Source organism: Sander lucioperca, chromosome 7 (assembly GCF_008315115.2).
Source record: "Sander lucioperca isolate FBNREF2018 chromosome 7, SLUC_FBN_1.2, whole genome shotgun sequence".
Taxonomy (NCBI): Eukaryota; Metazoa; Chordata; class Actinopteri; order Perciformes; family Percidae; genus Sander; species Sander lucioperca.
Genome location: NC_050179.1, coordinates 36,788,501 through 36,815,546, shown reverse-complemented (window position 1 = coordinate 36,815,546; position 27,046 = coordinate 36,788,501). Strand labels below are relative to the sequence as shown.

Sequence of the window (27,046 nt, the reverse complement as noted above, 5' to 3'; positions counted from 1 at the left end):
AAGGAGGACAAAGACCAGGAAGACAACAGATCTGAAATGAGACGAGACGGTAAGTTTCAAAATAAAACAGGAAATGGAAAATAAAACAGAAACATGAAACAAACTAAAAACTAAAACTTGACACAAAGACGAGACATGACGATATGTAAGAACGGTTCATGAGAACAGCCTGACCAATCACGTTGATTACTTTATGTGGGGATCATGATACAACAACAGGCTGCTGTCTGAACCATAGACTGGATATACGGCGACCGGTTTGGACTCCCTGTGCCTTAGGGCAGAATAAGGGCATGTTTTACACTGGTCAATGATATTGTGGGGTTTGGGGCTTGGACAGGGATCTGTGTACTGGTGGGGAGGAGTCCTTGTCTATATGTATGTAAACTGTTACAGGCTAATGGGGCTGCATGTTATAAAATGTCTTTGTCATGTTTTTCTCTGATTTGTATTTAATGTGTGTGAGCTGTTTTTCTGTGGGTGGTTGTGGTTAATGCATGTGTCAACACGCAAGTGAAAGTGTTCAGAGGCTTGAGCCTGAGAGGTGGAGCAACAATGAAAGTTTGAGCAACAGCAGAGCTGCACTCGAGGCAAATCTCTCCGTTTCTCTTGAAAGAAACATTCATCTGAATCCAGCAGCTTTTTCTCAACAACAGCAGAATCTCTGCAAACACTGGTGAGTACACTGAGACAACATACACTCACTAAATACTTGCTCAAAGTTAAAACCAGAATCTGATATAAATATATTATGCTATGAAAGTCATATTTTTTGATAAAACAACTTGTAAATTGTGGCAGAACTTTAAAACAGATGGTAAAAACCAATCCACAGTGACTAACTCCTGTAGTTAAAGTTAGATGGAGTTCAGTCACAGTTAGCTTTAGCTCAAAATATTTTACAGACTTATTTCTGACCGGTGTCCTGTGTGAAATCAAAAGCTCAGCTCCACTCAGACAGGAAGTTCCTCTCTGAAACTGCTCTTCTTCCTCTTTCTAAGAAATGTGAATAAATAAGTTTTATATTTAAATGGGATTAAAAATGTTATAGTTTGTAAAAGGGGGACTGTGTGATACCATTTAGAAGCACCACTTCTGGACAAAACGTATTGTCAATAATAGGAGGTGAACTCTGGAATAGCTCGCCCCCCCAATCAGAGAGGGTCCTACATTCAGCACCTTTAACCCTTGTGTTGTCTTCCCATCGACTGTGCAAGATGCAACTTTTTGTTTTTCTGGGTACAAACTTTAGTTGTTCTTTTTTCGACATTTGTCACTTTTGCCGGCCTTTTTGTCGTTCTTTTGTCACTTTTTACGACGTTTTTGTAGATTTTTTTCGCTGCGTTTCTGAAGCTTTTTCCCGGAATTTGACACTTTTTTCAATGTTTTTTTGTCATTTTTTTTTCAAATGCTATAAAATTTTATAAAACACCCAGATTTAATGAAAATAGTGAACTGATCATTTATTTAACTTGTGAAGAGTGTTGTATGGAACCATCAACGTTATTTGTTTGACAATTTGGTTGAAAGAAACCCAAATTTGTGATATAGAACAACAGGAGGATTAAAACTCAGTTAAAACTAACCAGAGATGCACTCACTTCTAACTGTCACACATTTCATCACCCAGACACTTTCACTGTTACATTGAATGCAGAATAGAGGTGGATGAATAATGTCTTTGTCATCATGTATTTTTCTTTTGTTTTGTCAATGTATATGTCACCATTATGTGTACCTTTTTAATGTATAGTGAATGAGTGCTGTATGACAGCTGGCTGTCTCTATGTTAGTCCTATGTTACCTGCCTAGGGACTGCAGATGAAAAGTAGCTATTTTTACTAATTCTGGCATATTTACATGGTATTTGTTATACAACAATGTTCATAAATATGCATGGTCCCTATCAAATCAACCAATAAAACAAAAATAAAAATGAAACAAATTCTCACACAACACAGAATGATCATTTCTTTAATTATGGTCTTGTTGATTTTAAAATCGGCGATAAAGCAGGGGGTGTTTTAGGGCGTGGCTATGATGAGATTGCCAGTGAAAGTGTGTAACGTAACGTAGAGTGTAAGGGCTCCTCCCTCAAAAAACTAACTTGACGACTCATAGCCGATCTCCACAAATCAATGGGTGACATCACACATGCTCTGTCCATTAATATTAACAGTCTATGGGTGGCACACACACGTATTGGGCGCAAACATAAGAGGCTTTTTTGTTAAGTCTTAACATATTATATATGACTAATATAATAATCACAGTTTTGTTTTTCACACTTTTTATCCTCAGAGTGTCGATATGTCTGCTGCCAGCAGTCTGCTGACTGAAGATCAGTTTCTCTGCTCCATCTGTCTGGATGTGTTCACTGATCCAGTCACCATACCATGTGGACACAACTTCTGTAAAGCCTGCATCACTGATCACTGGGATATTGATCTTCCCTATCAGTGTCCTACCTGTAGAAAAGGTTTCAACATGAAACCTAAGCTGCAGGTCAATACTTTGATCTCTGAGATGGCTGCTAAGTTCAGACAGTCAGCTCAACTGATACCAGAAGAAGTTCCCCGTGACGTCTACTCAGGATTCAAACTGAAGACCTGGATGTTCTTCCTGGCGTGTCTGATGTGCGTCTTCATGGCCTGGATGGTGTCAGAACAAAAGAAGATCGAGCTGTGCAAGACACAGGCTGAAATTCTGCAGATGATCCAGAAGGAGATCAAACACTCAATGGAGCTCAGTAATGAAGACACAAACAGACAGATGTTAACCACTCTGAAGGAGTCTTTTGAGAGAAGCCAGGCCGAGCTCATCGAGACGATCAAAGAGAAACAGAAAACGACAGAGAAACTGGCTGAAGGCTTCGTCAAAGATCTGAAACAGGAAATCTCTGAGCTGAAGAAGAGAATCACTGAGGTGGAGCAGCTCTATGTGGCTCAGCAGGAGAAACTCAGGAAACAGAAGAACCTGCTCCATGAGTCTGATCTGAAGAGGGTCCAGCAGTATGAAGTGGATGTGACTCTTGATCCTGATACAGCACATCCTGATCTCATCCTGTCTGATGATGGAAAACAAGTACATGATAGTGATGCGTGGCAGAATCTCCCAGACAATCCAGAGAGATTTAATTATAGTTCTTCTGTCTTAGCAAAGCAGAGTTTCTCTTCAGGGAGATTTTATTACGAGGTTCAGGTTAAAGGGAAGATTTATTGGTGGTTAGGAGTGGCCAGAGAGTCGGTCAACAGGAAGGGAGAAATCACACTGAGCCCACAGGATGGTTACTGGACGATATCTTTGACGAATGGTGATTCGTACTATGCCGGTGCTGACCCTGATGTCCGTCTGTCTCTGAAGTCTCGGCCTCAGAAGGTGGGGGTGTTTGTGGATTATGAGGAGGGTCTGGTCTCCTTTTATGACGTTGATGCTGAAGCTTTTATCTACTCCTATACTGGCTGCTCCTTCACTGAGAAAGTCTACCCATACTTCGATCCATTTGTTCCATGTGACGGTGGTAAAAACTCTGCCCCTCTGATCATCTCTCCTGTCAGTCTCTGAGTAGATCAACCATTTGATTTTCTAGATTCACTTTCATTTAATGTACTAAGTGTATATTAGTGGTGATGTAATGTGTATACAAAGTTTTTCAGTGTTGTCACATTTGCTTCTTACTGCAACACACAGATTATTGGAGTTAATGGAATTAACTTCCATTCATCTGCCTCCTAAACATTTTCATTAACTTCAAATATGGACACATATTGAACCAAAAATGTATTTGGCGTGTACTGAAAACATTTGCATCATTTGTAACACTCACCAAAGACCATAATATACCCAGATCCAACTTTTTCAGGGTCCCACAGATCCGTAGTTTTGGCAGAAAGTCTTCCTCTCATTCCCCCACCTTCCACCCAAGAATCATTTAGATAATACCATTTATGTCATTTATACAGTTGTTGAAGTAAGTTCTATCTTTTCTGCCCCTTAAAAAAGTAAGATACAAAATGTGTAAAGCTCATAAAAACTTGGAGTCCTTTTTTTGATTTCATTGAACAATTTTCACTCAATGATTGAGCTGTATTGATAATATTTGCCTTCTGTTATTACACTGAAGATGATCTGATATGAAACTGGTTTTATTGTCCTATTCTGTGCTTATTTCTTTTTTTTCATCTAAAGCAGTGTTTCTCAAATGGGGGTATGTGTCCCCCTAGGGGTACTTTGGAGGACTGCTGGGGGTATGTGAGATATTTTAAGCCCCAGTGTGTAACGATTGTAGTTGTTCATTATCAGAATCTGTATTGCCCTTCACAAACTTGACCTTTTTTATGAATAGTTACCACCACCATCAATTCCAAGTATTCCTATTAGCTTGGAATTTTACATTTGCGCTTGCATGAACTGGGGTAGACGCTCCATAATGATGCTCCATCTTGAAATACGTTAGCCGGTAAGAGACATACAGGACATACTGCTCCGCCTTTCACGTTTTCTCTGTCACATGATAAACTCACAGCTGCTGCTAATGCTGCTAACGGGTATCGTAGCTTCCCGGCAATACTGCGTGGTGAGAGAGAGTTGATTGCGATATCTGATCTCAACGCTAGATGGGAGTAATTCTTACACAATGTAGCTTTAACTAAATGTTTAATAGTTACAAGGCTGTTGTCCAGAACATTGTTACTCTTTATGTACTTTTTTTTCCTACCAAAAATGTAACATTTGTGTCTCCTTCTTTGGACCTATTCTTGCCTTCCTTCCTTCTACTTTTTTTTTTGAAGTTATGTCACTGTTTTTGAAGTTTTTGATACTATTTTCGACCTGTTCTTGCCTTACTTCCTTCTTTCTACAATTTTTTTTCCAAGTGTTGTCTTTTTTACAGTTTTTGTCTCCTTTTCTCATCAGCATTTAAATGTTTTTCAGGTCCAAGGCTGTTGTTTAGTAAATCTATCGGTGACATCGCTGTACTGTTTTTCTTTTTAGAGACTTTTTTTCTACCAAAAATGATTAACGCTGGTCAGGGGGTACTTGGCTTAAAGAAACAATTCAAAAGGGGTACATTATTGAAAAAAATTGAGAACCACTGCACTAAAGCATTGTGGAAGGAGGGGGGGGCATTATATTAACATGTTTGTTTGGTTGCATGTTGGATTTGTATTGTCTTTGGTTTTCTTATTATTTAAAAAAAAATGCTAAATAAAGTTTGGAAAAACTAAAAACTTTATGAGTTGTGAGGTTTTCGGTGGAACTGACTGACAGTAAATATATATATATATATATATATATATATATATATATATATATATATATATATATATATATATATATATATGCCAACGGGGAAGTCCAACAGGCAACGGTAAAAAAACTCCAAGGGAAACAGGAACTCAGGGAAAACCGCTCAAAAGGCTGAACACAAGGAAAACATAGAATCTCACACAGGAGTAAAGAAAAGACTGAACTTAAATACACAAGACAGGGGAGACAATGAGACACAGGTTCAACACATAGGGGTGAGGACAGGTAATCACACAGGCAGGAAGGAGGACAAAGACCAGGAAGACAACAGATCTGAAATGAGACGAGACGGTAAGTTTCAAAATAAAACAGGAAATGGAAAATAAAACAGAAACATGAAACAAACTAAAAACTAAAACTTGACACAAAGACGAGACATGACGATATGTAAGAACGGTTCATGAGAACAGCCTGACCAATCACGTTGATTACTTTATGTGGGGATCATGATACAACAACAGGCTGCTGTCTGAACCATAGACTGGATACACGGCGACCGGTTTGGACTCCCTGTGCCTTAGGGCAGAATAAGGGCATGTTTTACACTGGTCAATGATATTGTGGGGTTTGGGGCTTGGACAGGGATCTGTGTACTGGTGGGGAGGAGTCCTTGTCTATATGTATGTAAACTGTTACAGGCTAATGGGGCTACATGTTATAAAATGTCTTCGTCATGTTTTCCTCTGATTTGTATCTAATGTGTGTGAGCTGTTCTTCTGTGGGTGGTTGTGGTTAATGCATGTGTCAACACGCAAGTGAAAGTGTTCAGAGGGTTGAGCCTGAGAGGTGGAGCAACAATGAAAGTTTGAGCAACAGCAGAGCTGCACTCGAGGCAAATCTCTCCGTTTCTCTCGAAAGAAACATTCAACCGAATCCAGCAGCTTTTTCTCAACAACAGCAGAATCTCTGCAAACACTGGTGAGTACACTGAGACAACATACACTCACTAAATACTTGCTCAAAGTTAAAACCAGAATCTGATATAAATATATTATGCTATGAAAGTCATATTTTGTGATAAAACAACTTGTAAATTGTGGCAGACCTTGAAAACAGATGGTAAAAACCAATCCACAGTGACTAACTCCGACTAGTTAAAGTTAAAGCTAGTTAGTTAGCTTTAGCTCAAGATATTTTACAGACTTATTTCTGACCGGTGTCCTGTGTGAAATCAAAAGCTCAGGAAGTTCCTTTCTAAAACTCTTTCAAATGTGAATAAATAAGTTTTATATTTAAATGGGATTAAAAATGTTATAGTTTGTAAAAGGGGGACTGTGTGATACCATTTAGAAGCACCACTTCTGGACAAAACGTATTGTCAATAATAGGAGGTGAACTCTGGAATAGCTCGCCCCCCCAATCAGAGAGGGTCCTACATTCAGCACCTTTAACCCTTGTGTTTTCTTCCCATCGACTGTGCAAGATGCAACTTTGATTTTTTTAGCTGCGTTTCTGAAGCTTTTTCCCGGAATTTGACACTTTTTTCAATGTTCTTTTGTGATTTTTTTTTATTTAAATGCTATAAAATTTTATAAAACACCCAAATTTAATTAAAGTAGTGAACTGATCATTTATTTAACTTGTGAAGAGTGTTGTACGGAACCATCAACGTTTGGTTGAAAGAAACCCAAATTTCTGATATACAAACCTTTTGAAAATGGGTCAAATTTGACCCGAGGACAACAGGAGGATTAAAAGTCACTTAAAACTAACCAGAGATGCACTCACTTCTAACGGTCACACATTTCATCACCCATACACTTTCACTGTTACATTGAATGCAGTATAGAGGTGGATGAATAATGTCTTTGTCAATGTATATGTCACCATTATGTGTACCTTTTAATGTATAGTGAATGAGTGCTGTATGACTGCTGGCTGTCTCTATGTTAGTCCTATGTTACCTGCCTATGGACTGCAGATGAAAAGTAGTTATTTTTTACTAATTCTGGCATATTTACATGGTATTTTTTATACAACAATGTTCATAAATATGCATGATCCCTATCACTTAAACCAATAAAACAAAAATAATATAAACTTTTAGGCTTGATTAGGCTGTTGTGAGAGTGAGAAAGCCATTTCAAATTAAGCACTTAGTGCACGATACAAACACAGGATGAACAAAGGTTTTTACCTTCTCAGTTAACGATAAATGTCCACTGTAAAAGATAACGGGACTGCATAGGCACCCACTAGCTCGGCCAGCAGAACGCTGAACAAGACATTTCTAGGCGACCAAAATGTTCCAGGTAACTTTGCTGAAGTGAAAACACACAGTGAGAGGGTCAAAGTTTAAGAAGAAAACACAGACAAAAGCCAAAAACAACTTGAGGTCTATTTTATGGCGTTTTTCCACTACATGGTACCTACTCGACCAGCCACGCTCGCCTCACGCATGAGGTGGTACTATATCTGCAATGGAAAAATGAGAGAGGTGTTGGAATGACCATCTCTAAACGACCTCAGGGAAAGCATTGTAAAATAGAAAAGTTGTAAGTCTTGATTTAAAAGAACACAGGATCTATTTCGACCTCACTCAGACTGTATATCAACAAAGTCATGTGACTGACCTTAGGAGGCTTGGCCGCCATCCATAAGAGCATCCAGGTGGCCATGCCTCTTCCTCTTTGCTTTACTCGCCTCATCCGAGACAGGTAAGTTGTGTATTGAGACACAAACATTTGGGACTCTGCTATTGTCAATCCGTCACTTTTGTGCAGGTGCCTTGTGTCCCTGAGGATTGTGTGTGGTGTTTTCCCTTTTTTGCTTTTCATGACAGAGAAGTGTTGCATGGTTTTCTCTGTTTTACTAGCGCCAATTTCTGTGGCTTGCAGTTTCGGGTAAGTGCTCTGTGTAAGTGCTTGTACTGTTTGTTACAAGTTGTTTTTTCTCTACACGAGTAAAAAGCTTTAATTGATTGAGTTCATTCCCGTTTGCTCGCTGTCCGCAGTGAGTGGGGTTTGTTAACCCCCCCCCCCCTCGTGCGTTCGCGCACATTGTATGGGGGAGGTGTGTTTTTGGCTTACTGATCTTTTACTGATCTTTTTCTGATCTTTTTCTGTTTCAATTGAAGCTGTTAACCTGTGAGCCCCGTTTTCCCTGTGGGTGCCACTGGTTGACTTGTTTGAGTTTTTTCTTTCCCTGTTTGTAGATACATTGGGAATTTGAGTTTCTCGTTTATTGAGGCTGCTTAGTTTGGCAGCTAGCCTACTTAGTTCATTGAAACATATTGTGTGTATTGCCCTTAGCCCCTGTTCGCAGGGTCTGGGTACCTGATTTCCTCCCCCCTTTTTTGCCATTGAGAGCATTTCTTTTCTGCTTTACTTTTACGTAGTAGGCCAGTTTTGGGAACGGCATTGTTGTTTGTTACCCTTTTTTCAGCTATCCATAGCTGTTGGGCCCTGATATTTGTTGTTTTTTGTTTGCAAAAACTACACATGACACAGTGATGGCGTCACACTCGTACCATTTTGCCAGGGGGTAATGGATGCCCGTGATGGTCATCGTGAATGCCCCTCTTGTTTGGGCATGGCTCATTAATTGGAAGACATTGAGAACCCCTGTGCAGCTGCGAAGCGGGAAACGCTCCCGGAAGCGCAGACGTGAGCACTCTCCTGACCACAGACAGGGGTGGGGCTCGGGTTCACAACATGTTTCCCGACCTTCTCATAGCCCAGTTCAGTCCACGAGGGTCCTGGGTGACCAGTGTCAGCGACCGCACTCTCAGTCTCAGATCCTGGCTGCCATATGTGGTTTGTCTGAAAGATTGAGGCTCAGCGTTCTGTGGCGAGACCCACGAAGGATTCCTCCCCTGACGGGTTGCCCTCCTATCAGCGGGATGATGGTGATCACCCTGACGCCCTCTCCCTTTATGCCCCGGCCTCCCCTTATGGGAGTGGTGGGCAGGCTGAGGATGCAGCTGAGTCTGACCAGTTTGACTCCTCGTGGTTTGGTGGGCTGTCCACTTTGTCAAACCCAGGTGACAGTGAGCCCTCACCCATGGATATTATCTCCAAGGTCATGAGTGCAGCAAAGATTGTGGGTCTTGATGTCCCGACTGTGCCCCCTGCTCCGGTGGATGGAGTGTGGGCAGGCATCTCCCAGTCCCAGCTATCGGTGTCTGTTCCTGTGGCTGAGGATTATTTGCAGATGCTCAGAAAGGCGTGGAGCGCCCCTAGTGGGGCCCCTCAACTCAATGCAGGCTGCCTGAGATTGGCTAAGGTACAATATGCTCCCGGCACTGGTATGGGGATATGCCTCCCATTGAATGGGAAATGGCAGCTTTGACATCTCTGGGTCCGGAGCGTGTGACGGCTACTCCGCGCTGTCCGGTTAAAGAGTGTGATAAGACTGTCTGGTGTATCGGACCTACAATGCAGCCACACGGGAGGCTCGTTCTGGTAACGCGCTTGCCATTTTTTTGGCGGCCCTTAGGAAGACTGCCAATCCCGATGACAGGGATGCCATGACTCTCATAGATTACGCCCTTGTTACCCATTCTCAGCTGATGAGAGACATTGGGTCTACTATGTCGTTGGCCATGATGTCTTGCCGGTAGGTTTGGTTGGCACAAATATCTCTACCGGAGAATATACGGAAGGAACTTGTGAATATGCCAATTGTTCCCGGGCAAGTTTTTCATCCTGACTCCCAGGGTTTGTTGGATAGGGCTGAACAGTCTCAGCGAACTCGGGATGGTGTCCAACGCACTTTTGTCAGGGCTGCTGTTGCCAGGTTTAAGCCCAGGGGCTCCCAGCCTCCGCACCAACCCACTTGGGGGTATGGCAGGCAGCAGAATGTGGCATTCTCGCCCCCTGGTGGTGGTTACAGACAGCCATCCCAACGCCGGCAAGGGTTTCGGCCCCGCCCCCCGACCAGAGGTGCACCTCAGAGGAAGCGTCCCCCCAGAGGTTCAGGGCCTCATGGGGGTCACCCTTAGAGGTGTGGGGGTAGCCGCCGGAACTCATCCCCAGCTATGCCTGGACAGCTGGGTGAGAAAAGTTTCAGACCCGTGGGTACTGGCTACAGTATCAAATGGTACAGGCTTCAGTTTCGACGCCGTCCCCCTCCTTTCTCGCGGGTCCGCATGACCATCGTCAGGGACCCGGTCTAGGCTCTGTTTTTAACAGAGGAGATTTTGATCCTTCTGCAGAAAGATGCAATCATGAAAGTTGATCCCAGCGAACAGCTCGCTGGCTTTTATTCTACGTATTTCCTCATTCTGAAAAAGGATGGTGGGTTGCGCCCCACCCATACACGGAGTTTGCGGGGGGGCAGGGTGCCATGTATATAAATTTGCTGTCAACTTACTGATTGCGCGTTTTGTGTAGATTTGGACATTTATACATTTTATTCCACATTGTTTAAACGGCGAAGTGGATCTCCTGATTGCTGTGGATTACTTTTTTTTCTTATCATTGGATTACGGCAAAATACGGATCTTTTTTCTTAACGTGTCTTAACGTTTTATGGTGTGACTGTGCTTGGTTTCTGCATTTGGAGAGGCATCTCAACAGACTGGAGGTCCAACACTGATTGTTCACAGTTACATTTTAGTTGAATTTAAGTGTCGGGGCAGTTTTCCACCACTGTCTATTGCGTTCCAAGACAGCCGTGCTGCGATTGGATTTCATAAGGGAGTTGTTAAATTGTTACAATGTAATTTAAAATCTTTAAAAATAAACATATGTTTATTTAGCATGTTTGTTTTGTCCATATGTGCTCGTGCTGTGTTCCCCAAGTGGTAGCCAGGTCTCAGCTTCTACAATGAGTTTTTTTTTTTTTTTTTGCCCCCCCTGGCTCGAATGTCAAACTCCGCTTATGGCCCCACCTTGGATCTAAGGCCGTGAAATGCCTTCAGGAAGGTTCAGTCTTTCAAGATGCTGACCACAAATCAGGTCTTAAGACTCCATAGAGAGACGAGAGTGGTTCACCTCCGTAGATCTTAAAGATGCATACTTTCACGTGCCCATCTGCCCAGACCACTGGCCTTTCCTTCGGTTTGCCTTCCAGGGACAAGCGTTCCAGTTCAAGGTCCTGCCATTTGGCCTGTCCCTCTCCCCAAGGGTATTTACCCAGGTGGTAGGGGCTGCCTTGTCTCTGCTTCTACTGTCAGGGATGAAAGTCCTTCCTTATTTGGAAGACTTGCTTGTTTGTGCTCCATCTCCCAGCCAGGTGGCAGAGGACACAAGGTCACTTGTCTCACACGTCCAGTCCCTGGGTTTCACGGTGAATGTGAAAAAGAGCAACCTCGAGCCAAGGCAGCAGGCAGTCTTTTTGGGTCTTTGCCTGAATTCCGTCACAATGTTGCCGTCTCTCACTGCTCAGAGGGTGCGGTCCTTCCTGACCCTCCTGGACCGCTTCCAGCTGGGCAGGCAGGTGAAGTTGGTTTGGTTTCAGAGGCTGCTGGGCATGATATCGGCTGCAGTGGCTGTTGTTCCCTTGGGCCTTCTCAGGGCTCGGCCGCTTCAGAGATGGCTGAATGCCTTCAAACTCCACCTCCAAGTGGGACAGGCATGTGAAGCTAAGTGTGTCGCATGCATGCCTTCACGCTCTGTGTCCGTGGAAGGACCGGCCGCTTTTGCTCCAAGGAGTTCCCCTCGGGAACATTCACATGGGAGGCACCAGGTCTCTTCGCTGCCTCCAGGTTGCACAGGAACTCCTGTTTTGGGCTTTTCGACATCTGGCTTTGCTCAGGGCGATTTACATTCCAGGTGTTGTGAACCGGGCGGCAGACCTCCTGTCCAGGACTGGTCCTCCCTCAGGAGAGTGGAGACTCCATCCGGAAGTTGTGGCCCTCCTATGGACTCGGTTCGGTATGGCACGGACCGATCTGTTTGCATCAATGGAGACTACCCACTGTAGGATGTGGTTCTCCCTGCTGGGTCCCTGCTGGGACAGTGCATCCAGACCCAGGGGACCTCCCCTGGGTCTGGATGCACTGTCTCAAGAGTGGCCGGAAGGATTGTTGTATGCTTTTCCTCCGTTCCCTCTGCTTCCCCAGGTTCTCCACAGGCCCTGCTGGTCAGAGCGGACTTGCTTTCTCAGGCGGAGGGGCAAATATGGCACCCGAAGCCGGCCATCTTGCGGCTCTGGGCTTGGCCCCTTCTCAGTCCCTTTCTCAGGGTCTAGATGAGGCGGTCCTGCACACTATAGGCAATGTCAGGGCTCCCTCCACTCATTCTAACTATGCCCAGAAGTGGAGGGTGTTCTTGGGATGGTGTCGCAGTAGGCAGGAGGATCCAGCCACTTGCTCCATCCACCTTGTTCTCCGCTTCCTTCAGTCACTTCTGGACTCGAGGAGGGCGGCTTGCACCATTAAGGTGTACTCTTCTGCTGTATCCCTCTTCCATGAGGCTGTTGGTGTCCCAGTTCATTAAAGGGGCGTGTAGACTGCGTCCATACAGGTCCCCCAGGTCTCCTTCATGGGAGCTACCCTTGGTGCTGAAGGCCTTGACTCAAGCTCCTTATGAACCCATAGAACAGGCTACCCTTAGGTCTCTGTCTCACAAAACAGCTTTTCTCTTGGCTATATGTTCCGCTAAGAGGGTTGGCGAGCTGCATGCTCTATCTATTAGTGAGGAATGTTTGAGATGGAAGGCTGAAAACACTGGTGTGTCTCTCTGGCTGAATCCCTTTTGCTGCCTAAGGTGGTTAACTCTCAGACTCTTAACCAGGTGATTGAGATCAGCTCCTTTCAGCTTGATCTAGCGCTTCTGCAGGGGGATGTGAGCCTGCTTACTTTATGTCCAGTGAGGGCGCTGCAGGCTTATCTTGCCCGCACTCGGGCTCTAAGGAGCTCTCACACCCAGCTCTTTGTTTGTTTTGGTGGCAAAAAGTTGGGACTCTGTGTCTAAACAGACTTTGTCTCATTGGATTGTGGACACTGTCTCTGCAGCCTATTCTGGGCAGGATCTCCCGGTCCCTGCTAATCTGGTGGCCCACTTGACCAGAGGCATGGCTGCTTCCTGGGCTGCTCTTAGAAGTGTTCCTCTTTCGGAAATCTGTGCTGAGGCAACATGGTCTGCTCCCTGTACATTTTCCAGGTTCTACAGAGTGAATGTGGCATCCCCTGTGCCATTGGGTTCCGCCGTTCTCCTCTCGGCTGCGGGGCGCGTTTGTGACGGGGCGGAGTCTTCTGTTCCTCGCGACCCTGATGGTACTTGTCATCCAAGGTAAGACCGTGGTGAAGGTCTGAGTGAGATCGAAATAGATCGTAAGTTATGACTATAACTATGAATCTATGAGACCGAACAATGACCATCACCATCTCTTGTCGCTCAGAACGGGCTGAGGCGTTCCAGGCAAGAGGAAGAGGCGTGGCCACCTGGATGCTCTTATGGACAGGGGCCAAGCCTCCTAAGGTCAGTCACATGACTTTGTTGTTATAATGTCTCGAGGATAGGTTGGAAGGATTGCATCATTCAAGATAAGACCGTGGTGACGGTCATCGTTCGGCCTCATAGATCCATAGCTCCAGTCATAACTTACATTTTGTTTAGGGCCGGGACTTTAACGCGTTAATTAAGATTAATTAATTACGGGACTTTAAATTAAGATTAATTACGCAAAAAATAAATAACATAATTTTAACCACACTTATTTTTGCACCGCGGAACGTTTTTCAATGAATGAGTTTCGACGGACCGATTATACTGGAGCACCAACTAGCGTTCTTGACTTCCGACAACAACAAACCACAGTGAACATGAACGAAGAAGCTGACGAGACCGCTTTGCTTGGCCCCGTGGATGGGAAATTTTGTTTTAAAAAACGAAAGGATGGAAGCGTCGACAAGAGCATGGTTGTGTGCAAGCTATGCAACAAGGAATTTGCGTATCACCGCAGCACATCGAGCCTCAAATATCACCTCAACGCAAAACACATAGGAGTTAGCGTGGACGTTAGCCCGACTCCGTGTAAAGTTACAAGGACCCACACCCAACCCACACTCCACCAGATGACTGGTTTGCGATTAATTTCGATTAATTCATTACAAAGCCTCTAATTAATTAGATTAATTTTTTTAGAGTCCCGGCCCTTATTTTGTTATGTCTTTTTCAGGTATGTTAAAGAGTACATTTTCACTCCCTTGTCTACCTCGTCTTTGCTGACCTCCGGTACTACACACATGTGCTCTGCACTTTAGGCACACAAACTACACATATATTTTGAAGTTGTATTTCTGTATCATGTTACTGTAATGTCACATTGTGTGTTTGTACATTACTTTAACCCGATAGTCTGATCTAAATGGATGCTGGAACAAAAAAAGGTCATAGCTAATCACATGACAGAGGAAACGGTGAGCTGAACTTTGGATCATTGTTGGGTTGTAAAAGGCACTAAAGATACAATACATTTTCCCATATCTTTCATTGACCTCTTTTGTAATGGTGTGTTCCATGGGATTAAAGTTATGTTGATGATAAAAGCTCACGTACAAAGCTGCAGTAAGAGGCAGAGCAAGAAGGAGGAAAGCTTTAGTTTATAGATAAAAACTACAGATACAACTGAACATTTGCCTTCAACAGAGCTGCAGTCAAGACCAGTTTCTGGTTTCTCCGTTAAGAAAATTGAACAGGGTTCTTCAGGGTTTTCTCTAACCAACACTGGTGAGTACAGATGATCATATTTACTGAGTATAACAACTAGCGTTGACACAAAGATTCAGCTCTACTTACATTCATTCATAATGTCGCCAAATTAAGTTAAAAGTGCAACATACACTTTATCTATTGTCCTCAGAGTGCCGGTATGTCTGCTGCCAGCTGTCTGCTGACTGAAGATCAGTTTCTCTGCTCCATCTGTCTGGATGTGTTCACTGATCCAGTCAGCACACCATGTGGACACAACTTCTGTAAAACCTGCATCACTGATCACTGGAATATTGATCTTCCCTATAAGTGTCCCAACTGTAGAGAGGTTTTCAACAGGAAACCTGAGCTGCAGGTCAATACTTTCATCTCAGAGATGGCTGCTCAGTTCAGACAGTCAGCTCAACAGAAAGCAAAAGAAGTTCCCCGTGACGTCTACTCAGGAACCAAAAGAAGGACCTGGATGTTCTTCCTGCTGTGTCTGATGTATGTCTTCATGGCCTGGATGGTTTCAGACCAAAAGAAACATCTTGTTGGTCCTCTGAAGGAAGAATATGAAGCAAAGAAAGCTGAGCTGTGGAAGACAGGGGCTGAAATTCAGCAGATGATCCAGAAGAGACAAATGAAGATTCAGGAGATCAAACACTCAGTGGAGCTCAGTGATGAAGATGCTGACAGAGAGAGAGCAGAAGGTGTTCAGATCTTCACTGCTCTGAAGGAGTCTGTTGAGAGAAGCCAGACCAAGCTCATGATCATAATCCTAGAGAAGCAGAAAAAGACAGAGAAACCAGCTGAACGCTTCATCAAAGAGCTGGAACAGGAAATCTCTGAGCTGCAGAAGAGAAGCACTGAGGTGGAGCAGCTCTTACAGTCTGAAGACCACCAACACCTCCTCCAGAGCTTCACCTCCCTGAACGCTGTTCCACCCACCAAGGACTGGACAGAAGTCAACATCTGTCCACCTTCATATGAGGGGACTGTGAGGAGAGCTGTGACTCAGCTGAAGGAGACGCTCAGTGAACAGATGAAGAAGCTGCTCTCTGAGTCTGATCTGAAGAGGGTCCAGCAGTATGAAGTGGATGTGACTCTTGATCCTGATACAGCTAATCCCTGGCTCATCCTGTCTGATGATGGAAAACAAGTTAAACTTGGTGATGTGGGGAAGAATCTCCCAGACAATCCAGAGAGATTTAGTAATTATGTTTTTGTCATAGCAAAGCAGAGTTTCTCTTCAGGAACATTTTATTACGAGGTTCAGGTTAAAGGGAAGACTGAGTGGTTATTAGGAGTGGTCAGAGAGTCGGTCAACAGGAAGGAAGAAATCACACTGAGCCCTCAGGATGGTTACTGGACGATATGGTTGAGGAATGACAATGAGTACGAAGCACTTGCTGACCCTGATGTCCTTCTCTCTCTGAAGTCTCGGCCTCAGAAGGTGGGGGTGTTTGTGGATTATGAGGAGGGTCTGGTCTCCTTTTATGACGTTGATGCTGCAGCTCTTATCTACTCCTTTACTGGCTGCTCCTTCACTGAGAAACTCTACCCATTCTTCAGTCCATATCTTAATGATAATCTTGAAAACTCTGCCCCTCTGATCATCTCTCCTGTCAGTCACTAAGTAGAACAAAAATGATATATTAATTTTCTTTTAATGCCATAAAAGTTTACATATCATTTCTTTAGATTCTGAGTAGAGAAATATATCCTGGTCCAATTCATCCAGAGGGTAAAAAGGGGAGGCAAAGATACTGCAGGAGGTGAATTAAAGTTAAAATGGCAATTTCTCAGATTCATAACTCAGTGAAATGTGAACACACAGACATGAAACATGTACATGATTCATTGTGACTTTCTCTTCCTGAGGTCACTTTATCTCTGATGTCCATCATGAATCCATTAAATAAAAAAGGGACTGAAGAACTTGCCTAACATGAATAAAAACTTAGTATCAAATTAATCCAGTGATTGTTGTCTGTACAACCATGAGTACAAGGCAAACAGGAGCTTCTGACAGATTATTCAGCACACTGTGATGGAGACAGCTTTCTCCATTTTCACACATAAGTTAAATTTCATACCGAGCTGATTAGAAAGTAAAGTTGTGGAACAGCTCAACTTTAAAGTAAGAGGACGTTGCTTCAGACAGGATTTAAATTACAGAAAGATCAGCTACTTGGCTGTTCATGCTCAGTTTTCATAATTTCACTGTTTTCTCTAATCAATTTTAAAGTGCATTCATTACTTACTATAGTTAGTTTGAATCCATATTTTGGAAGACTAGTGCAGTGCCCGTTTGGAACGGGCCAATTACTTGGCCTGTGGTATTGCTGCTTGTAGAATTCATCAAAACCAAATTATACCCCAAAATGACTTACAGAAGGACCCCAAACCACTTAATATGCAACTCCACTGTATAGCCTACTACTGACTTACAGTGTAGGCTACTTCTACATCAGAGGAAGACGTTGTACTACTGTATTTACCTGACAGTGAACGCTGCAGATTCAGAATGTAATCACAAAATATCAGACAGTAATCTGACATTAGCGTCATGGACTCATGGCAGTGCGCTACCCACCCGGCCCGTTATGAGAGCTAATCAGCACCTATCTGCGTTAATCAACCACCAGAACCGGACCGTGTGTGTGCGTGTGTGTATGTGTGTGCGTGTGTGTGTGTGTGTGTGCGCAGAGAGAGAGAGAGAGAGAGAGAGAGAGAGAGCGAGAGAGAGAGAGAGAGAGAGAGAGAGACCGTGTTGTCTTATGTCGGATCGTTAACGAAATTAACATTTCGCGTTCCCCCGCCAGGAACCAAGACACCGCAGAAGACTCGAGCCATACTCGAGAAGACATACTATTTACACACTCCTACTCCGACACTAGACTCACGCACTGGCAACGGTTACATTCGGACTGTCACGAGGAGACCGCCCACCAGGCTGGTGGGCGGTCTCCTCGTGACAGTCTGACTACCATGTAGCAACATTCACTTCTAACATTTAACTTAACAGAACTACCAAGATAACATTACGTGTATTTGTAGGTGATATAATACTTTCCCCTTGGTAATGTAGCCTATGAATTTCCATGAACACAATTCTAAAATGCACGAGACATAAAGGCTTCTGCTATCGGTTGATAACTCAAACTTGCCGAGAACCTAGACACCCGTTTGATTACATAGACTCATGCATTAGGCACGGTTACGGTCTCGTTCAGTAGCCTGGTGTGCGGTCTCCTGGTGACAGCCTACCTACCATGTAACAAACATTTAACTTAACATAACTACTAAGATAACATGACGTGCATTTGTATGTGATATCCATCGATAATGTAGTCTATGAATTTGTATGTACACAATCATCTAAGATGCACGAGAAATAAAGGCTTCTGGGATCGGTTGATGACTTAAACTTGCCGAGAACCTAGACACCTGTTCGAAAATAGACTCATGCAGTACCCTCGGTTACGGTCCTTACGGTCTCGTTCAGTAGCCTGACTCCTCGTGACAGCCTACCTGCCATGTAGCAACATTCACTTCTCTAACATTTAACTTAACATAACTACCAAGATAACATGACGTGTATTTGTATGTGATGCACTTCCGCATCGATAATGTGTGAATTGCCATGAACACAATCATCTAAGATGCACCAGAAACCAGGCTTGGTTAATAACTTAAACTTACCGAGAACCCAGACACTGCTTGATTACATGACTCGAGCGGGCCGGCCGGTTGCACGGTTACATTCGGTCTTGTTCAGTAGCCTGGTGCGCGGTCTAGGTAGCTCATTTCCTGATTGATTCTACCACCACCACTCCAGTGGAGGCGCTAATGAGCTAGATTACTGCACACACAGTAGCAGAAGAATACCAGCTACACACAACGGCACAAAAAACAGGAGTGAATCGGTTCATTGACGTATGGCACTCAAGTCTCCCAATTCAGTGACACGAGTCGGGTTAATTAACCGGCTCTTGATGTGCAGGTTATCTTCCCCCCAAACACGGACACACATATATACAGATACATCTCGCTTTATGAGATAGATAGCCTGCCTATAAGTGGCATCACTCTCTGTCTGCACTTGTTGTCTGTAGCTGGTTGTGCTTTGCATGTGTGGGATTCTGAAACGTCCTTAAATTCAGGAATTGTCGTTTGTTTATTCAAAGTCAAAGACAGTCCAAAGTAGTGCAACTTTGCACATTTTTGTGTGTCTGAGGTGTATGTCACATTATTTCTGCCAAAGCTCCGGTGCTCTCTGTCTCTGGTCCTCAGGGTGAGAGGGGGAGGGACCAGCTCTCTGTCTCTGGTCCTCAGGGTGAGAGGGGGAGGGACCAGCTCTCTGTCTCTGGTCCTCAGGGTGAGAGGGGGAGGGACCAGCTCTCTGTCTCTGGTCCTCAGGGTGAGAGGGGGAGGGACCAGCTCTCTGTCTCTGGTCCTCAGGGTGAGAGGTGGCCAGTGGCTAGAGCGGCAAAAGCCAATGTGTGTTTCTTTTACCGAGATATATTTAATGATATCTTTTGCATTTCTAATCCATACAACGAGGGTTCAAAAATTAACTTTTTCGTCCACCAGCCAAATGGCTAGTGAATGTTCAAATTTCACCAGCCACTCAAAAGATTACCATTGTTTTTTTGGCTGGTGAGTGAAGCAAATCTACCAGCCAATTGCATATTTTACCAGCATTTGGCTGGTAAATGGTGCTAATTTTGAACCCTGCATACAATGCCAAAATTGGCACTGCACTTACTCGTGCCCGTAGCAAGACACCTGTCAGGTTTGAAATCCATCAGACTAACGGTTTAAGAGATATGCGCTTAACACCCACACAGACAGACAGACAGAAAGACATTCCTGCAAATTATAGATAGATATATAAAATTCTTGGGTTGTGATTTTAATTGTTTAGCTTTTTTGCATTTTTTTTGTCTGCTTTGCTGCTTTTAACTTAAAATGCTCAGAAAATGTACCAACCCTCCATAATACACTGGACTTTCATCTCTGGTGCTTATCGAGGCTCACTTTAAGGACCTTTGTTTATGTTTTATCATAACTTGTTTGAGATCATGTGAAAGTAAAGGCACATATTTCCACAATTCTGAGCTATTGTCTCTTAGAAAGGTACAATGTGGAGCTTATACATGTATTAATCACTTTGTATTGCCAATGTGTGAACGGATTTTAGGCGCGGGAAGTGGGGTGCTGCAGTACCCCCTGGTGGCGAAGCTTTAAAACTGCGATGACAATAAAATGATAGCTGATAAATATCTCTGGTTGTTGTTTCTGTCCACAACATTTTGTATGTCATGTTTGAGGTGTGGGATGATGAGAGGGATAATTTTAGTAATTTTAAAATTATTTAATTTATCTTCAGTGTGTATTGGCCAATCAGATTTGTCTTGATGCGACTGCGATTCAGCCATAGCATGCACGCACACTCACAGCCACACACGACTAATGACTATATCTATCAGCGTTACTTAGCAATGTCTCAAAAGAGAATTTGGGATTTTTTTCAATCGCCCAACCCCAAACACCGAGGACTAGTGAGACGCACCGTCAGCTCAGCTGTACGTCATGTAGGGGAGGGGCGAGGGAGTTTTTAAAAGGAGACAGAGGTAGATTGGTCTGCAGAACACAGAGCTTGTATAACATAGTATCTTTAGACTCTACGTGGACCGTGGACGACCCCAGCACCCCAACACCCCCAGCCGAAAATATCTTCCCGCGCATCTGCATATTTCCCCAATTTCTTAAAAAGTTACATGGATGAATCACTTTGTATTGTCTTCCCCGACTTCCTTGGTTGCCTAGGACAACCTGTGTGTGGACGGATTTCTATGTGAAAGAATCCGGACGGTTATGCTGGAGAAAAGGAAGCAACGTTTCTACGCTCCATAGAGCCTTTGCATCTCTTCAGCTTCCCTACAGCACCAACAACGTGCAACACCAGCTAACGTTGATGCTGTCAAAATTGGCCAACAATGACGTTTGAATATTCCTTCTTAAAAAAACTCATAGATTAGAATATATTCAAATATCTGTGTGCATTATGTCTTCAAGTTAACCAATACAATGGAAGACATAGCTACTTGTGTAGGTATATTTATTTTTTTAACCAACACAAAAAACGTGTCTTTTGCGATATGTTGCAGCCTTTGGTGATGTGTTTATTGCGGCAGTTGAGTTGTGATGACTTTAAAAACAAGCGATATATTTTGCAGCCCTAATACATACATTTTGCAAATGAGGCATTATCTAATGCTAACTTTGGGGGAAATCAGGAGAAATCTACAGACACATATAGACAAACTGTAGAAAAATAGATGTTTTCTCTCCACTAGTCTGAAAGAAGAAATGTTAAAATGATTTTACCTGCCGTGTTTTCACAAACAGAAACCTTACTCAAATATAAAAGCAGCAAGGCCTTTTAGCTGCCACATAAACATTAAATATGATAAATTAGGATTGTACTCAGAGTACATTAACTCAGCCAAAGTCATGGAACAGGCCTGGAAACAAAGACAGTAACATTTTTAACCATTCTTCACACTTATTTGTTAAACTTAGAGTCTCATGGATGCACAGGATCTGTCAGTCCACACATCCATGATGGGAAATATAAATATATATTCTGCCAACAAGGCTACCCTGCAACACACTGGCTGCTACAGCCATGAGGCTGGGAAACTGGATACAGCCAGTTGTTGGTGTCCTTCCCTGATTGTCCAAGGCCTTCATTGGTACTTAACTCCACATGGTGGTGCAGAGAAGAAACTACTCAAACTGGCAATTCAATGTAAACGTTGTTCACTGCTCCAGTAGACGAACCTTCAAACCCCTTTGATATCAGGAGATATTTCTAGTCCATTCAGCTCATTGTATGGAGGACCTCCAGGGACTTGGAGATGGAAATAGAGCATTTCTTCATTTAGTATTTGATTGTACATTAAAACAGGAATTAATGAATTGGTTTTCAAATGCATTAATTAATCCATTATTTAATAGAGTAACTATAATTAAGAATACAGCTTTTAATAAGGCATTTAAAAGGGCAAATTTACTTTTCTCATTTTCAAATCCATTTCCTTGCTGCTTTTCCTTATCCAATTCAAAATTTGATTTGCAAAGTCATTTGTTGTCATGTTTTCCAGTTATCCCGTGTACTGGTGTTTTTAAGTGAGATGTGTCATTAATTAGCTGATAATCTCTGAGCTACTGAATGTCAGCTAACGTTTTTTAACACTATGATGGAACTAAACCTGACACTTAAATTTAAGGTTCTAATCAACACCATGAAATGACCAACTTCTTCTCTGGGGACTACCAACGTTAAACTTCACAACCGTCTCCTGCTCTCCCTCTGACAGATCAGATAGAGACTCAGACAAAGGAGGGAGTCTGGACAACCTCCTCTGATTGGCCAACACTACGTTTCTGTTAACCCTTTCATTGACTGGGTTACTACTACTGTATACAGGGAACATACTACTACTACTGCTGTATACAGGGACCATACTACTACTACTACTACTACTACTGCTGTACACAGGGAACATACTACTACTACTACTACTGCTGTACACAGGGAACATACTACTACTACTACTGCTGCACACAGGGAACATACTACTACTACTACTGCTGCACACAGGGAACATACTACTACTACTACTACTACTACTGGGTTACAGGTGCATAGCATCAGAGACAGACACACAAAATATTAAACCTGTTTCAAGCCCTTTGACCCTGTAATGGTTTGTCCTCTGTCACTAACAGACAAGATCACAAACTCAAACTTTTTTTTTTTTTTTTTATTATTATAATAATTTCTAGGGGGGCTGAGATGAAATTTAGGGGGACTTGAGCACCCCTAAAAAGGGTCTAAAATCACCAATGGGCAGAAATATTGTAATATAACTAATTACTCTCAAATGACAGTAACTAAACTTTAATGTATTACATTTTGGAAGTAACTTGCTCAACACTGTTGACAGGTGAAGTGATTCTGGTGAGTCCGTCCTTCACAGGATCTCTTCATGTCATCATAAATCATCTACAGTCAAAACAGGTGGAAATAACAACATATGAGCTCAAAGAAGAGCCATTTAAACACACCAGTCATGCTCAGCATATACAGTACAGCCCCAAATCCATCACCGACATTAAGGGCAGTAAACCTACTGTTACTTCAGCTGTTTCTGTCTTTGTTTGTATGTAGCGCTGAAGATCTTTGCCCGAACAGGACAGGAACCGACAGTCTTAATTTCTATCATTTTACACAGGCTCAGGCTTGCGCGGTAAATGAGCGGTCAGGTGGTGTGTTTCAATTAGAGTGAAAATGGATGCTGAGGAGGTGAAACGGAGGCTGGCCTCTGGTGATTACGTTTTGGTTGCACTGGCAAAGAAAGCAAATTGTGAGGTGTGGAAAACTTTGACCATGTGCATAATGAGAATAATGAACTAGTGGGTTACGTGAAATGAAAAAGATGCGACATCCTGTTAAAGTACGACAGAAAAGAGCTGTGTGTGTGCATGCGCACATTTGAATAATGTCTGGCTGTAAACAGGTTCGGGCTTTTAAGAAGCTGTCAATCAAAATGTACTTGTCGGGCTCGGGCCTTGTCGGGCCTAACTTTTACGATTACAGCTCTAATGTAAAGGGCCTTTGAGTATCTTTAAAACCCTGTACAAATGAAATGCATTATTATCATTATAGCTAATCATATGACAGATGTAGAGGAAATGTCTAGTTAAACTTTGGATTCTTAAAAAAGGCATCTAGGTTATGTTTCTGCAAATCATAACTTTTTGTTGTGTTGTCTGTTTGTACTTGTCTGTTCTTTTGACTGCTGTACACTTCAATTGTAGAAGAAAGAAGAGGAAACAAAAGCTCATCTTGTTTTAAAGTTATGTCAAGGTAGGCGCTAACATCTCTCCCTCACAACGGTTGGAATGTCAGATTTCCTGAAATGCAGGTGAAAGTTTGTCTGAGCGACAGCAGAGCTGCAGTCGAGACAAGTCTCTCAGTTTCTCTCGAAAGAAACATTCAACTTCATCCAGCAGCCGAATCTCCGTCAAACACTGGTGAGTACACTGAGAGAGAAAGCACACATGAATGTATTGCTTATAAAAGGCAGACAATTGACGTTTTACAACTTATATAACTGTGACACACTTCAGTACGTAGCCTTAAATTCAAACTCTTTCCTCTCAGCCTCACCGTGTTGTCTCTGTAGTTGCTGTTGTCGGCTGATTAAAATATACCGTTGTTGCTCTACCACTGATGCTATTAGGCTGGTTAACTCCTTCACACTGCCCTTCTTGACAGTGCTAGCTTCAGCACGACCAGTGGGGGCTTTTGACCTAACAGTTGGTTTGCTTCTCTTTTCATGTGCGGGATCTGAAGTGTCTGAAGAGATTGTTGCTCAACTCACCAACACTGCTCTCCATTTCTGTGAAGTAGAAAGTTAAATGTTAATAGAATTCAATAAAGTAGGCTTACTTCTTCATTAGCATTAACAAATACAACCATAGGAGGTGTGTGTGTGTGATTCAAAATATTAATCACAAAAGTGGCATATTTACACTCTCTTAGAGAGAGAGAGAGAGAGAGAGAGAGAGAGGGGGAGAGAGAGAGAGAGAGAGAGAGAGAGAGAGAGAGAGAGAGAGAGAGAGAGGGGGAGAGAGAGAGAGAGAGAGAGAGAGAGAGAGAGAGAGAGGGAGAGAGAGAGAGAGGGGGGGGGAGAGAGGGGGGGACAAACAGGGAAAAGTGAGAGGGAAAGAAAGAAAAAAGAGAGGAAAGACAGACAAGTGAGAAATGGGGTGACAGGAAAAGACATCTAACGTAAACACTGTAGCTTCATCACTGTGGTCAACACTTCCCCCTTCAAAGACATCTGTGAGGTTGGCACACGCGCCTCCAGAAAAACCTTAGCGTTCCTGTGTGCTGTAGACGGTTGCTGTTTGATTTGTTCTTCGTTCCATATCTGGAGAAGTGCAGTAGTATCGTCCTCTGACCAAACTATTCCTCGTCCTGTCTTGGTAGCTTCAGCAGCAGCCATGGCTCTAGTAGTATTGTTTGTTTATTTGTCGAGCTTCCTACGTGTGCTTTGACTATGGCAAGCCCAGAGGCTCCTTTGTCTGACCCATCCTTGGAAGAACCTTTTTTGGTCTGTGCTGTTAGCCTATGAGGTGAAAATTAATGTGAGAAAAACTGTAACAATTGTCAGCTAACTTGTGAGCCGAATCGGAGAATTGAACCAGCTCTGTTGCAGCTGATTCCAGCTATCATTCAGCCATTGAAGTACCAGGGGTCTCATTTATAAACGTAACGCCACTTCCCATGCAAAGGTTGTGAATTAAAATAAAAAAAACTTGACCCATGCGTACGCACATTTTGGAGACAATGGGAATTGGCGACGCAGATGGTGAGGTGGTGAACTGAAGTCAGACTGCAGAGAGTAAACGCGGGAAAAACGATTACTCGTAATATTTTCAAGTATCGATGCCTCACGCACAATTTTTCACTCCATATCATCCACGTTATCATGAAGATTAAATCCAGCATTGTTATTTGTGCATGTACAGAGTGATAAATGTTCCATAAAGATCTTGTAAAATCCAACTCAAATCTTAAATAAAAATGTGTTCTTAATATTTAAATCGGTGCTGTCTCACTGTCACAGAGTCTGATAAGGAGTGCAGGAACCCAAAACCCTGTTTTGTGTATAGTCGGTTTGGGACATTGGCCTGTAATAGTTTGATTTTATGAAACAAATAATCAAGATATGAAATGACAGTTTTGTTTTCTCACACATTTTGTCCTCAGTGTCGATATGTCTGCTGTCAGCTGTCTGCTGACTGAAGATCAGTTTCTCTGCTCCATCTGTCTGGATGTGTTCACTGATCCAGTCACCATACCATGTGGACACAACTTCTGTAAAACCTGCATCACTGAACACTGGGATATTAATGTCCCATGTCAGTGTCCCAACTGTAAAGGGGTTTTTAACATGAAACCTGAGCTGCAGGTCAACACGTTCATCTCTGAGATGGCTGCTCAGTTCAGACAGTCAGCTCAACAGGAAGCCAGCAGCAGCAGCACTTACTCAGGACTCAAAAAGAAGACCTGGCTGTTTTTGCTGGTGTGTCTGATGTGTGTGTTCATTTCCTGGATGGTGTCAGAACAAAAGAAACATGATTTTGTTGCTCTGAAAGAAGAATATGAAGAAAAGAAGATCGAGCAGTGGAAGACAGGGCCTGAAATTCTGCAGATGATCCAGAAGGAGATCAAACACTCAATGGAGCTCAGTAAGGAAGACACAGACAGACAGATCTTAACCGCTGTGAAGGAGTCCTTCGAGAGAAGCCAGGCCGAGCTCATCGAGACGATCAAAGAGAAACAGAAAACGACAGAGAAACTGGCTGAAGGCTTCAACAACGACGTGAAACAGGAAATCTCTGAGCTGAAGAAGAGAAGCACTGAGGTGGAGCAGTTCTACAAGGCTCAGCTGGAAAAACTCAGTGAACAGATCATGAAACTGCTCCCTGAGTCTGATCTGAAGAGGGTCCAGCAGTATGAAGTGGATGTGACTCTTGATCCTGATACAGCACATCCTAGACTCATCCTGTCTGATGATAGAAAACAAGTACATGATAGTGATGTGAGGAAGAATCTCCCAGACAACCCAGAAAGATATGAGACACATGTTTTTGTCTTGGCAAAGCAAAGTTTTTCTTCAAGAAGATTTTATTATGAGGTTCAGGTTAAAGGGAAGACTGCGTGGTTATTTGGAGCGGCCAGAGAGTCGATCAACAGGAAGGGAAAAATCACACTGAGGCCTCAGGATGGTTACTGGACGATATGGTTGGGGAATGACAATGAATACTATGCTCTTGATGACCCTGCAGTCCATCTCTCTCTGAAGTCTCGGCCTCAGAAGGTGGGGGTGTTTGTGGATTATGAGGAGGGTCTGGTCTCCTTTTATGACGTTGATGCTGAAGCTCTTATCTACTCCTTTACTGGCTGCTCCTTCACTGAGAAACTCTACCCATTCTTCAGTCCCTGTCTTAATGATGGTGGTAAAAACTCTGCCCCTCTGATCATCTCTCCTGTCAGTCACTGAGTAGAA

The 27,046-nt window shown here is 43.2% G+C and overlaps 3 protein-coding genes across 4 annotated transcripts in view; all 3 read left to right on the top strand.

Annotated features, from left to right (window-relative positions):
• LOC116036403 (NLR family CARD domain-containing protein 3-like) overlaps nt 1-27,046 on the top strand; it is a 1,020,880-nt gene that overhangs the window by 288,983 nt on the left and 704,851 nt on the right. The gene's annotated exons all lie outside the window — the stretch shown is intronic.
• On the top strand, nt 566-27,046 carry LOC116054915 (nuclear factor 7, brain-like). Of its 2 annotated transcripts, XM_036003668.1 has the most exons (4): nt 566-676; nt 2,302-2,658; nt 2,818-2,978; nt 26,293-27,046. In XM_036003668.1, exons 2-4 carry the CDS (start codon nt 2,311-2,313, stop codon nt 27,038-27,040), a joined length of 1,257 nt encoding a protein of 418 aa, XP_035859561.1. In that variant the 5' UTR covers nt 566-676; nt 2,302-2,310; the 3' UTR covers nt 27,041-27,046. The 2 variants fall into 2 exon arrangements, with proteins under 2 accessions (XP_035859561.1, XP_031162549.2); XM_031306689.2 differs by lacking the exons at nt 566-676; nt 2,302-2,658; nt 2,818-2,978 and having other exon boundaries at nt 25,745-27,046.
• Nucleotides 6,110-16,545, top strand: LOC116054911 (E3 ubiquitin-protein ligase TRIM21-like). Its single transcript, XM_031306663.2, has 2 exons — nt 6,110-6,225; nt 15,058-16,545. The coding sequence occupies exon 2, from the start codon at nt 15,067-15,069 to the stop codon at nt 16,522-16,524; it is 1,458 nt and encodes a 485-aa protein (XP_031162523.2). The 5' UTR covers nt 6,110-6,225; nt 15,058-15,066; the 3' UTR covers nt 16,525-16,545.